Source organism: Varanus komodoensis, unplaced genomic scaffold (genome assembly GCF_004798865.1).
Source record: "Varanus komodoensis strain SLA01 unplaced genomic scaffold, ASM479886v1 scaffold32, whole genome shotgun sequence".
NCBI lineage: Eukaryota > Metazoa > Chordata > Lepidosauria > Squamata > Varanidae > Varanus > Varanus komodoensis.
The window spans coordinates 2,214,828-2,227,593 of record NW_025335798.1 but is presented as its reverse complement, the minus strand read 5'-3'; the positions used below and the strand labels follow the sequence as shown (position 1 = coordinate 2,227,593).

General features: G+C 44.0%; 1 protein-coding gene across 3 annotated transcripts in view; it reads right to left on the bottom strand.

Moving 5' to 3' along the window:
- PTPRN (protein tyrosine phosphatase receptor type N) overlaps positions 1 to 12,766 on the bottom strand; it is a 42,678-nt gene that overhangs the window by 19,569 nt on the left and 10,343 nt on the right. For 2 of the 3 annotated variants that reach the window (XM_044438358.1, XM_044438359.1), the window contains exons 2-4: positions 3,111 to 3,161; positions 1,592 to 1,705; positions 901 to 1,006 (exon numbers count right to left, since the gene is read on the bottom strand). In XM_044438358.1, the coding sequence (XP_044294293.1) occupies positions 901 to 1,006; positions 1,592 to 1,705; positions 3,111 to 3,161 (271 nt within the window). Of the gene's footprint in view, positions 1 to 900; positions 1,007 to 1,591; positions 1,706 to 2,664; positions 3,590 to 12,766 lie in introns of those variants that run through there. The other variant, XM_044438360.1, reaches the window with a different exon arrangement.

The window sequence follows — 12,766 nt, the reverse complement described above, 5'->3', positions numbered from 1 at the left end:
AATGGAAAGGGGGAAAGCCATGTAAGCTGCCTGGGACGAGCAAGATATAAATATAAAATATTAGGTAAATCAACTAAACTCATTTCCCCCAGACTTCTGCCCACAGCTCACAGTTGGGGCAAAATGATGCATTATTTTTGCTGCATAGTCCTGGCCTTCAACACATGTTGGTTGATTTTTAAACTATTGTTTAAAAAAGCATGTCTCCTTCAATCCAGATTGGGATCCTGGTGTATGTGGGAATCCTCTGCCCCTGCCCCCAGTTCCTATTGCAGTTCTGATCTAGAGCAGGAGCCCCACATCTGCAATGTGCTTTGCCAAAAAAGGGGGGAAATCAATTTAAATGAATGGGTCCTTGTCTTTGTTAATCGCAGGCATTGGTCCTCTTGATCGGTGTTCTTGCTTCTGGGTCCATTGCTTGCAAAGCCTGGAAAACCCATCATGAGAGCCTTCCATCATACAGCAGGCTGCCTCTGGTTATTTTAAAGTCCTGCCATGTTCTCAGCGTCACCCTACACCTTGGCTCTCAAAATTCCAATAGTACATAAGTTTACTCAGAAGTCAGTGTGGATAAACATGGTGCTTACCTGAGAGGGGCATGGACTAGAGAAGATTCTCTGAATTGTGTTCATGTGTCCCTTCTTTAAAACTCCCATTTTAAAAGACAGATGCCAGCTAGAAGAGTAGAGCCTCTGTTTACTCTCCAGTAGGTATGCCCCAGGAAGCAAGGGGTTATGTCTGCTTTCTTATGTCTTATGTCTGCTTTCTCCTTTGCCTCAAGATGGCAAAGGAGTCTGTTTACTGTCCAGTAGGTGTCCTAAAAATTGGTTACAGATATTGGCTGAGAGCTAACAGCAGCTCCTCCATGAAAGTTGATCTCAGCCAGGCAGTTCATCCTACCTTTCCTCGGCCACAGACCCCCATGGAGCAGGGAGGTGAAGCCTAGGGATGCGCTCCATCTCCTGGGAGATCACGTATTGCGTTACGTCATCCTGCCATGATAGACCTGGCATGAAGACAGAGGGCTAAAATCAGAGCAACAACCACAAAAGCCAAGCATGGAATCCCACTTTGAGTGGATGGATAACCATCAATCTTTCAGAAGAAGCCTGAATTCTGCAAAATGACCACTCCTACCACTGACACAAAACCGTTAAGTAAAGGACCCTCTCAGGACATAACATACAGGCAGGGATGGCTTCTCATTCATTAGAGATTTTATTTTGAGGGTTATAAGAGCTATCCATGGTACTTAACTCCATCCCCAAGATAGGTTCACCATCATGGGGTGTTGTGGCTTACTCCTATCAAGATCAAAATAAAAGCTGCAATAGGTAAGGAGTCCCACTGAGATAGGCGTCACCAGCCTCCCCGAAATATAGGGGCAGCAAAACACAGGGGCAGTCTGAACATTTCAGAGATCATGTGCCCTGGGCAGCATGCATCTGTTACCAAAGAAAGGGGACTCAAACCATGTTGCCGGGAATACAAGAAAAATCTTGTATTAATCCCCTGCTCCTGTTTTGTGCAGAGTTGGCCCGTTTCCCTCATCCTGCACTCATTCCTCCCTCTTCCATGGATAAACACTCACCTTGCGCCATAAGGTGCCGGAGAACATCCTGCAGACGCTGCAGCACAGGTGCTGTGACCTGGAAGTAGGGTCGGTCCCGCAGTGAACTTTGTTGGCACTGACCAAACAAGCCATCTGCAAGTACAACATGGCCACAGAATGGGCTGCCACGCCATGCTGGGCAGCAGGGGTGAAGAGAGGGGGGAGGAGGAGAAAGGGCACTGATGCCCTGCTAAGCCAGCGGGCCAATGGCGAGCAGGCTGGTGCACAGGCATTTGCAAGGTATTTTGGCAGAAGGTGGACCAGCAGTGCAGAACCTCAGGCCCAGGGGCCACGTTTAGCCTGCCTGGGACCCCAGGCTGCCTCCCCAGAGTTTCGCCTATGACCGCACCCCCTTCCCTGGATCCACACTGCTTCCCTAACCACAGATCATTTGGTGGCTCTCCAGCTTTTGCACAGGTTTTTCTCCCACTGTAAAAGTGCCTCTCCTGAAGCTTAGTTACCAACAGCAAAAGCTTTCACTTGAATTGCCTGGTGTTGTTCCGGTATTTTGGCTTGCCCCGTTTGCCTTAGATCTGCCCACCATTGAAATGTGGCCCCCAAAATGTCTCTGGAATGGAATTTGGCCACTGGGCAGAAAGAACTTCAACGTGGCTGCACTAAGGGCATGTTTTGAACAAACTGTACGCATGCCTGCCTTAACTAAGCTGGGTGTGTAAGAAGGGCTACAATCCTATGCACACACATTGGACTAGGAGCATGCCCCATTAAACTCAGTGGGACATACTTCTGAGAATGCATGCACAGGATTGCACTGTGTGACAGGGAAAGCAACCTTATTTCATTTTGGAGGGGGAAGCAAGAAGCCACTCTTTCCCCTTGCTCCACCTACATGTCCAAACCGGAACAACATGACTACTTTGCTGTAATTAAGGTTGATTTCACTCAAGGACATATGCCAGCTTGGAAAGTGACAGATCCTAGCAGCACTCTGCAGCAGGTGTGAGCATATGGCAGATTTGCAGTACTCAACCTGAGAATCCAGAAATCCACCAATTGAGCTAAGTGCAAAATAGTGGCTCAGGCTGGCTCACACATGCAAGGAACTGAGGCGCAGCATCCCTCTGGAGTGTTGGCACAGTACTGAAACCAAACTCAAACGTCCTTCCATGCAAAATCCACTCTTGGTTTCCTCCAAGCATTCTTTTCCAGCAATGTAATTTAGTGGTGGCAGGCAGAAAACTTCGTAGTTGTGCCTGTGGGCATACATTTGTGAGTCAGAATATGTTTGTTTGTTTGTTTGTATGCTCATCCATTGAAGAGCACTGAGAGGTCTAACAGGAGATTCCAATCTACCTTCTGCCCACGCTTTTCTATAGACTTCCAAACTGGAACCTGCTCCACAACTCACCAACCCTGGAACTACACCAGTGGGGATGCCAGCTCACATCACTGCCCAGAAACAGACAGGAGGTGCTTTTGTTTCCCATGATTGTAAGCATTCCACTATCCATCCTCCAGCTAAGCCCAGCTCAGTTACCTTGCACGCAGACTTCCTTTTGGGAGCAGAGTCTCCTGTCAAACAGGCAGCCTGGGGGAGCGGGGAGAGAGAGACAGAGAGAGAGAGAGAGAAAATGTCATATTTTTCCAGACAGATGGATAGTTAATTCATAGAAGTGATGATCCAGGATGACTGCTATTCTTTCTGCAGTGACTGAAATCCCACTTGGTATTGAGATAATGCTTTAAGCAGTGATGGTCTTGGAATACATATTGTACTTAGAATGCAGGATGTGTCCTGCAGATGATACCCATTTCTTTGTGCTGTGGGATGACCTTATCTACAGGCTTACTGGACTTGAATGTCCAAGGCCTTTATCAAATAGCAGTGCATGACTCAAAGTTCGCCCAACTTTCATACTAAACTGTTTCTAAGAAACTCACCAAATGGCAGCCAAGTTATTACTGCAAGATACCTTATCTGCAGTGATAATCATTCAGACACAAGAGTGAAAATCACACCAGCTCCAGCAACTACAAAATAGCCAATCCATCAAGGCAGTGAATTTTGCAGAAATTCTGCAATATTTCACAGTTCACAGTAAGTAAGCAGAAGAAATGGACCATCATCTTCAATCAACTGGAAAGCAGAGTAGACGCCAAGTATTTCTACTGTGGTTAGAAATGGCATTGTCTAATGGATTAATGTAAAGGGTGAGTGTTTCATAAAACCTTTGATATGCATTTTGCCTGCTTGCAGCATTGCAAGTGTCCCTCATTAACTCATCTTAATTAAGCTACTGAAACAAAATGAGGGGAAAAGAATTTATGCTCTAACTAGATGCACATAACATAAATATACAAAGCAACTGAGCGCTATTGTGATCCATTGGTTAAGAATGTGGACTGGGAGGGAGGCAATCTGGGTTCTAGTCCCCATTCAGTCATGGAGTTCCTGGGTGACCTTGGGTCAGTCACAGACTCAGGGTCAATCTATCTCATGGTGTTGTTGTTGTGAGGATAAGATTGAGAAGACGAGGAGGAGGAGAATTCTGTAAGCTACTCTGAGTTCTGTGTAAGAAAGAAGGCAGGATATAAATAAATAAATAAATAGCTTTACAATGAGCAAGACATTTTCTTTTTATAAAAGAAAAAAAAATCAGCTGCCCAGAAAGTCCAGATGACCAGCAATTGGCCTAGAATTTATACAGAAAGTCTTATCTGTTACGAAAAGCAAAACAAAACAAAAAGCCTGCATTGTAAAGAAGAGAATGGCCACAGGGAAGAGGTAATTGAGCCAAAACAGTGAAAAATGGGACATTCCCAGGTCCTGATAGAGATTTATGGATTTTTGAAAAAAGAAGAATCTGGCACCCCATCCATCAGTAGCCTTTAATGAGACTCTGAAGTTTAAAGACGGAATAACTTGGAGGTACAAACTGAAGTAGCATTTTAAAAATAAGACGGCTGGAGAACAGGCATAAACTTTATTTCATCAGCCATACTTTACCAAATCTATTAACCTAGGATACAAAAACATTCATAAATTAGCTTTAGCAAACCAGTTTAAAAGAAATAGTCTGATCAGACACAGCACACTTTTGAGTGGGGCTTTTGAGTGGGGCTTGAGAGATAACATTCTCTTGACTGTTGCTTAGGACCCTATCACATCCATGACTTATAGATCTTAAGGTTGTTTTCATGAATTTCCTCACATTCCCCTTTCATTGCACCATTTCAACTGGAGAGACTAAAGCCAGGGTAGGCACTCTTTTGGGTTAGTAACCATATTTGGAAATGTGAAAACCCGTACTTGGCACAACCATAAAATGGCTGCCATAGCCAGGACTAACACAAAGGAAAATTCACCTGCCCAGAGGCATTCATGGGAAATTAAGATAGCAGCAGCTGAGCTCCCAGTCACTTTGAAGCAATCCCAGTTGCCAGTAAGAAAATGTTTTAAATCAAAACTAGGAGGAATTGGTATCTGAGGGCAGACTGTCTGCAGGCCCCACTTGGCCTGTCCTCAGGCTACATTCTTTCCACAACAATTAACAGTTAAAATATCATTTAAATAAAAAGGTCTTGGTCTGGTGTCGAAAAACAAATAATGACTGCACCAGGCAGACCTCTCTGGGGAGCGCATTCCATAGGTGGGGCGCCACCGCAGAGAAAGCACTCCTCTGGGTACTCACCCTCCTAATATCCTTCATGGAGGGTTCCCAGAGAAGGGCCTCTGCCATCGATCTCAAGGGGCAGGAGGGCATATATGGACGCAAGTGCTCCTTTAGATAACCCAGAGCACATCCTGGCTTCCTCTGCAGGGGAGAACAGGTCTCTACCCATCTCCATGTGACATCCCCTCACATACCTGTATGTCGCTAACATATCCCCTCTGAGTCTCCTCTTCTCCAAGCTGAAGAGACCCAGTTCTCTCAGTCTCGCCTCATACCCCATCCCCTGCAAACCGGCCACCATCCTTGTGGCCCTACGCTGCACTGACTCTAACCTGGCTATATCCTTTCTGTAATGAGGGGCCCAAAACTGAACACAATACTCCAGTTGCGGGCGCACCAGAGTCGTGTAGAGTGGTAGTAATACCTCTCTTGATCTAGAAGCCACACTTCTGGCTATGCAACCAGAGGAGAAGCAGGAGATGGGAAATGTTCTTTCCATGAACTTGTTTAACTTCAAGCAATCAAGCCCAATTTGAGGCCATTTTCCTCTCCCTAAAAACCCTTTATTCTCCATCCCATGTTCGAAAAAGCCTGGCTATTTATATAGGGGTTGAGGGGAGAGGCTAGAGAGAGAAGGAGGATATTTGCAAAATTTTCCTATGAACTTTCCTTAGTTAACTTATTTTAATTTCCATTGACTTGCTTGGATCCCGAGTACAGAGTTCAGTACTTGACAGGCTGTCTTTCAGCTTGGCATGCTGGCTTCCCAACTCACAGCATCAGGATTCAAGATGGATTGACACTAGAAAACTTCTTAGGCCAGCAGGATCTCCATCAGAAGTTCAAATGTTGGGAGAGAAATCAGCCTCTCTGCCTGACATTTTAATAGGAGCTCTGACTCTGCTGATACTCCAGGCCAGTCAGCAGACCTCCATCACAACCACTGGTTCCTCCAAGTAGCATCAGAAAGCACCAGCTATTTTTGGACCATAATCTATCTGCAGGATTTGCCCCAAAGCATTTAGCAAGAACACTGAGTTTTTGTCAGGCTGTTTGAAGTTCCTGACAAAGAAAATATTTCAGTGAAATCACTTACATCTGAAAGCAGACTATGCTGAGGAGTGGACAAATAGGAAAAGCAACCTAAATTGTAAAGGTCTTGCCAAGGTGAGTGAGTAGCACAGGAACTGTCCACAATTTCTCCCACTGAAGCAGCAAGCATAGCAAATGCACTTTAATTGTCGACCTCTGGTCCTTAACAATTCAGGCCAGCAGAAGAGGGCTTGATCACCTATAAATCCACAGTTCACCTTTCTAATAGCTTTTGAAAAGTGTGTGATAAGTTACTGCTTTGCTATAACCAGCACTACCTATTTGCAAGCTGGGTGCTTAAATCTTCAAAACTGCAGATTTCCTTTACAGATACCAGCACCTTTTAAAGCACAGGAAGGGGATTTTGAATATTAATTAGGACAGAAAAGCTTGGAATAAGTGATGGTGCTGGTTCATCTAGATCTGCTTTTCCAAATAGGGCATCCCTCAGGCATTTTGGACTTCAACTCCATTCAGCCCCTGCATGGCAGTGCTCAAGAATGCCCGGAGTTGCAGTCCAAAACATGCACCTGGGGAAGGCAGGTATACGTTAGTTCATGCAGGGTAAAAAGAGATGAATGGGACACAAGACAAGCTTGAGAGGTCAGATTAGAACAAGGAAGATCCAGGTTCAAGTCTTTACTTAATCATGAGGCTCATAGGGTAACATGGGGCCAGTTTCCATCTCTCAACCAAATGTTCCCTTTAAGGTTGTTGTCAGGATTGGTAAAGGGAGAACAGTCCATACAGCATTCTCAACTCCTTGGGGGAAAAGCTGGGTATAAATCTGGTGTGTTGAACCCTTTTGGCCTAAGGGTCCAATTCCACTCTGGAGAAGCTCTTGGAGGCCACTTTCCAGTGGTGAGTGGTAATGAAGGCAAAAGCTGCAGAGTAAAATATAGCACATTTTAGCTTAAAGCTCTTAGTGCTAGTTTAACAAAAAGCCAGAAATACCTTAAGAGAGGCATTTAAATCTTCGGAATGGGGAAAATGGCATAAATGCTGGGAAACTGAATGATAGTCGGTCGGGGAAAGGAGACTGTTGTGGTGGCACTTCTGTTTGTGCTGTGTGAGTCTGTAAGCAAGATTGATTGATTTCTTTATGTGGGTGGGCAAATAGTAGATCTCCAGAGCTTTAGACTACAACTCCCAACATTCCTGACCACTGATCATTCTGGCAAAGGCTTCTGGAGTCCAAAATATCTGGATATCTACTGTCTGGCCAGCTGTACTGGATGCCATCTGTCTTCATTGCCAGCCAGCATGACCAACAGTCAGGAAGGATGGACATTGTAGTCCAAAATACATGTAAGGCAACAGATTGAGAAAGGCTATGATTTCCATAGTTTCCACCTATGGTTTGCTTCCACTGACATTTCCAAAGTGATGAAAGAAGGGAGGAATAATTTGCTTGGAACTTCATATCAAGCGTACTGGAACAGAGATTGTAGCTACTGCCTGTTTGGTGCATACCGATAACTGAAAGCTAAATACATATTCTAACCACATGTTATGTAGAGGAGGCCTTCTAACTTTCTGATAACACAAACAAGGCTGCTGTCAGGCCTGGCAAGGCCAGGCCTCTTCAGAACTGCTGAGACTTCACTTTTCTACAAGAAGTTGGAAGCAGAATGAAAACTGGAAGGTAATTCCACATGATGCTACTTTCTCCACTGAAATCTGGGGATGTTCTGCCTCCCCAGGCATAATGACTAACAAGTTAGTCCTGTTCAGAAGTTCTGCCTCTTCCTGAAACTGCCTCTTATTGGAGAACTTTCCCCACCTTTTCTTGTCAAGCAGCTAATTAAGTGCTTCCACTTCACTTGCTGCAGAAATCCTGACTTGCCTTTTATCAGTTTCTTTGCCCACAGACGGAGATTTAATTTCTAGTTTCCTGTTTACAGTCAGAACAGTAGCCTATTAATTAAGTGATTTTTAGGATTGCACTGTAAAAATGCCCTGACAGAAAAAAGCGGGGCGGGAGAAATGGCTCTGGCTGCGATCAGGAAACCAGCAATCTGAAGCCCCACCTACCCTATCGCAGGAAACAGGAAATGACCAATTAAAAGCAATTCAGGAATGCCATAGCAACTGTCATTGAGACTGAACAAGATGTAGCTAATTAGCTTTTTAAGTGCAGGGATAGGCTGGTCCTTTTTAATACAAAACAAATTGTCACAGATGAGATCTGCAGAGACAGAAGTTCAGAAACAACGAGCTGCCATGGAAGGTGATGTCACCTGGATTCTCTTTAAACACGGAGCTAATGAAGGATGTTAATTTGGGACCCCGCCGCTGTTGTACCGCGAAAGCCCGACAAGCTGTCTGCGGGGAGCTCGCCGTGGTGCTGAAACGACGGGGCTGAGCGAAGACGCCCCGAAGCAGGCTGGGCGGAAACTCGCTGTTCCTAAAAACGGGGAAACATTTCTGCATGGCTGCAGCTGCACAACAGCTGGAAAAGCTGGAGCAAAACCCACTTCCCAGCTGGGCCGTGTTACTGATCTTGACAAAAGATGAACGTGTTAGTCGTGTGATATATACAAAGTGAAGCACCTCTGAAAGCACGGTTTCTCTCAAAAAGCTCTATTTTGGGAGAAAGCGCTGTCCAGAGTTGCAAAACCGTTGTCCTGGGGAAGGAGAAACCATGTTTTTGCGGAGTGAGTGCAAAACTAGCGCTAAAGAAGTGTTGTAGTTTCTGTTGTTGTGCCACTTTTTTGGCAAATTTGAGTTTCCACCTTTTTCTCTGCTCCCTCTCTCACCCCTACCCAATGTTGGCACAGTTTTCTAACTTCTACAATGTGAATAGCAACCAACGGATAGAAGGAAACAAGACAGATCCCTAAGGGTTGATTGATATTTATGGAACAAGCGCCTGCCATTGCATGCAGTCACCTTCCAGCAAATGCCATAAACCAAGAAGGAGATGCCTGCATTGCTAAAGATACAAGTGACACACAGCAGGTATGCGCCACAGACATTGGATCATGTACTTACCACTTATATATCCCATGGCAAATATAAGCAGTAGACATCTCTGGTGCATGAAATGTGAATTTGTCCTTAAAGCAACCTTCCCAAACCCAGTGCCCTCCAGATCAGCCTCAGGCAACATGGCTGGGGTCAGTAATCCCAGGAGTTGTCATCCAAAATGTCTGGAGGGCACCAGGTTGTGGGCAAGCCTGCCTTAGGGCCTGCCAGGGGCAGTCCTGCCTCAGCAAGAAGGGTGGAAGAGACTGCTCCATGGTGCAGCTCACCCACCCGTTATGGATCCCAGTGCTACTGTATAAACCAGTAAGCCCAACTAGAAAGCCTAATTCTCCACCCATGTAGGGTAGGCTTTCTGTTGGCAACTTTCTAAGGATGATCCCTCACATACTTTTATTTAAGGTATTTCTATCCTGCCTCTCTGAATGAAAAGGACAAGGTCTTTTCACCCATGGCACCAAAACACTGAAACACTCTTCCCTGGAAAGGTTGCTTGCCTTCCTTACCTGCAGGGCCCTTTGAAGAATTCCTTATTTTGAGGAAATAAGGTTCCAAAGTTTTCATAAATGTTTTGTGTTTGTCGATATATTTTGAAGATTTTAATCTTTCTCTGTAAATGGCTTACAAATACATTTACATATAGTAAGCAGTACACAAATGTGCATTATTACGAGGACTTTATTATATCAGAACACATAAATGTGTCTGTCTTTATTTCAGCATGGATTGTTACTGCTCATGTTTTCATTCCTGTTTTTGTATTTCAGATGGTGCTGCTGTTTTACAGTTAGGGTTTTATTGTTTTATGTACATATACAGTGCAAGTATGTATTTTATGTACTTTGTATTGTGTATTGTATTGTGCCTTTGTGCAGTACCTTACAATAACCTAGGTATTGTGGATTTTGTAAGTGTTGTTAGATAGGCAAAATTTTAAAAACCATGTTTAGAAAGCTATACATAAAATCACAAGGTAACTAACATGTTTATAATTCAAAATATTCAGTAAAAGCCAACTCAAATGTAATATTCAAAATTATGAGTCATTAATAAAAGTCAAGTCAGTCAAACAAAAGATGCTTCTGAGAGATGAGGGTGCTCTTTCAAAAGTAGCTTTTGCCCATTATTATCACATTAATATTAAATTTCTAAACTGCCCAATAACTGAAGCTTTCTGGGCAGTTTGCAACACTGCCAGCAAGAAGGGTGATGAATGAATGCCCCTGGGCTGGCATGCATGCATATCGAAGGAGCCAGGCTGAATCATGCCATGTTAATCTTGTTAAAAAAAGCAGGAAGAGTTCTTCTGTCAGCAACTTGTTCCTAGTAATTCAAGCACTCTAAACAGGACTGCTAAAACTTGTAGATCCACCCTATGCATAGATAATTCATCCAGAATTTTTCCTCTGGAACCAATGGGTAGAAGTTGTAGGGAAGGCAATTTTGGCTGAACATTAGGGGACCTGTCCTGCTGGTGAACACTGTTCAGCGTTGGAGCACACAGTCTTGGGATGGTGGAGCAGGGCTTCTTTGCTGAAGATACTCAGGCAGAAGTTGGAGAGCAGTTAGGAATGCTTTATTTGTGGGATTCCTGTGCTGAATGGGGGGGGGGGGGGGGGGGGGAGTGGTTTAGTTGACCACCAACCTCCTTCCCAGTTCTAACTGAAGTTATGTTCAGGGCTTGAATTGGCTATGCAGACAGATTTGCTTCCTGCCTGAGAATTGTAGCACCCCAGCCCAAAACATTGAAGAGGGACGGAAATATGTGGCATAGGTGCATATCAGTAGCTATGCTCCAGTCTTCAATAGATGCACATGTGCAAACCAAGCCAGGAGAAGTTCTTCCTTTGGTTCTTAAGTGACACACTGAACCACAACCAAATGGCTGGTCCTAGGGAGAGTCCTAAAGCCATGTTGCCATTTTGAAAAGTCTCTGCCTGTTTCAGGTACCTCCTATGCACACACAGTCAGCAAGAGGATGCAGAGCAGGATCTTGAAGAACAACAAAAGGTACAGGAACATTCCCAAAGGCTTCCCTAACCCACTCTGTCTGTTGTTGATGAAACATCATTCCATGGAGTCATCACCTGAAAGACTTTATCTGAACTGAGCTTGGCTCATGCCTCTGCTGTTAAAGCAGCCCAGCATGCAGGGAGGTTAAAGTGGCTGCCTAAGCGGAACAGAGGCAAATAAAGGCAATCCCCATCCCTACCCATATTTTTAACACAGTGGACACTGCACTATGTTCCTTAGCATTTGCTCCAACAGTGGTAAATACGTTTTGCATAAATAGTGCAACAGCACCCCTTAATACATGGAGAGTACTCTAGTGTAGATCCCTTGCAGATCAATCAAAGTTATTTTTGGGAAGCCATCTGTTCACCTGGCATGATAACTTGCTACATGTTTCCTAGTTTAAAAACAAATCAGATGTGGGGTTGGCCATTATTCAATTGTTCTTCCCTCTTCCAATGTGATTATCTTTGTATTTGTCTTTCTTTAATATGACTGTGAACTTAATATGACAGTTAACAAATCTGGCAGTTTATTTAATCTATTTAAGATATTTGTATGCCATCCTTAGCGAAAGCCTCAGTTGTGGTTTCTTCCCATTTCTCACTTTCCCAGTCTTACATTCAGTTCATCCTGAACTTTGGGAATTTTCCCAACCTTTTCTTCAGTTTATTACAAACATGGAGAATTTTTTAGAAACGTCCCCAATAGCTTCTTCACAGTTGTGTGCACATTTCTCCTAATATGTGCATTTACCTACATAACCATAGCTAATATACATGTTTTTGCAAGAGATCGTCCTGTTATAATGCATTTTGATATTCTTTTCTGCAATATACATATTTCTGTACAGAGCTTTTAATTGGAGAATGCCACTACAAAATTTGGTGAAGGGCTATTGACTTTTGGTTGTATATGAGTTTGAAAGTTTGACATTAGGGAACCAAATAGCAGTCTCTCTCTCCCACCCCCATCCACCCCCTGCTTACAAGGAGAAGAACCCGGCAGGACAACATGAGGCTGGTTGGGAATGCACCATTTTTTAGAGTGCTCAGAAGATGCACGATCACCTTCTTTATTTAATACACCCACTCCTCAGGTGAATACTGACAACCAACTTGTCACAGGTTTACCTATTTATTAAACATGTGCTAAAGTCCAGTGCTATGGATAACCATGGCTGGCTTTATTGTATGCTGCCATTGTTCTTGCTCTGTCATAGATAATAAGTTTTTCTGATGCAATAGAGCAGTGGTTTTCAACCTTTCCACAGCTGGGGACCAGTGAAAACAGGAAAACCACCTTGGGGACCACCAAGGCAGAAACAAAAAGCACCATACACATAATGCACTATTCTGTGTATTAGTTTCCAGGCACAATACCAAAAGGGGAAGGGGAAGAGAATTCTCCCAAACCAAGCAACAAAATA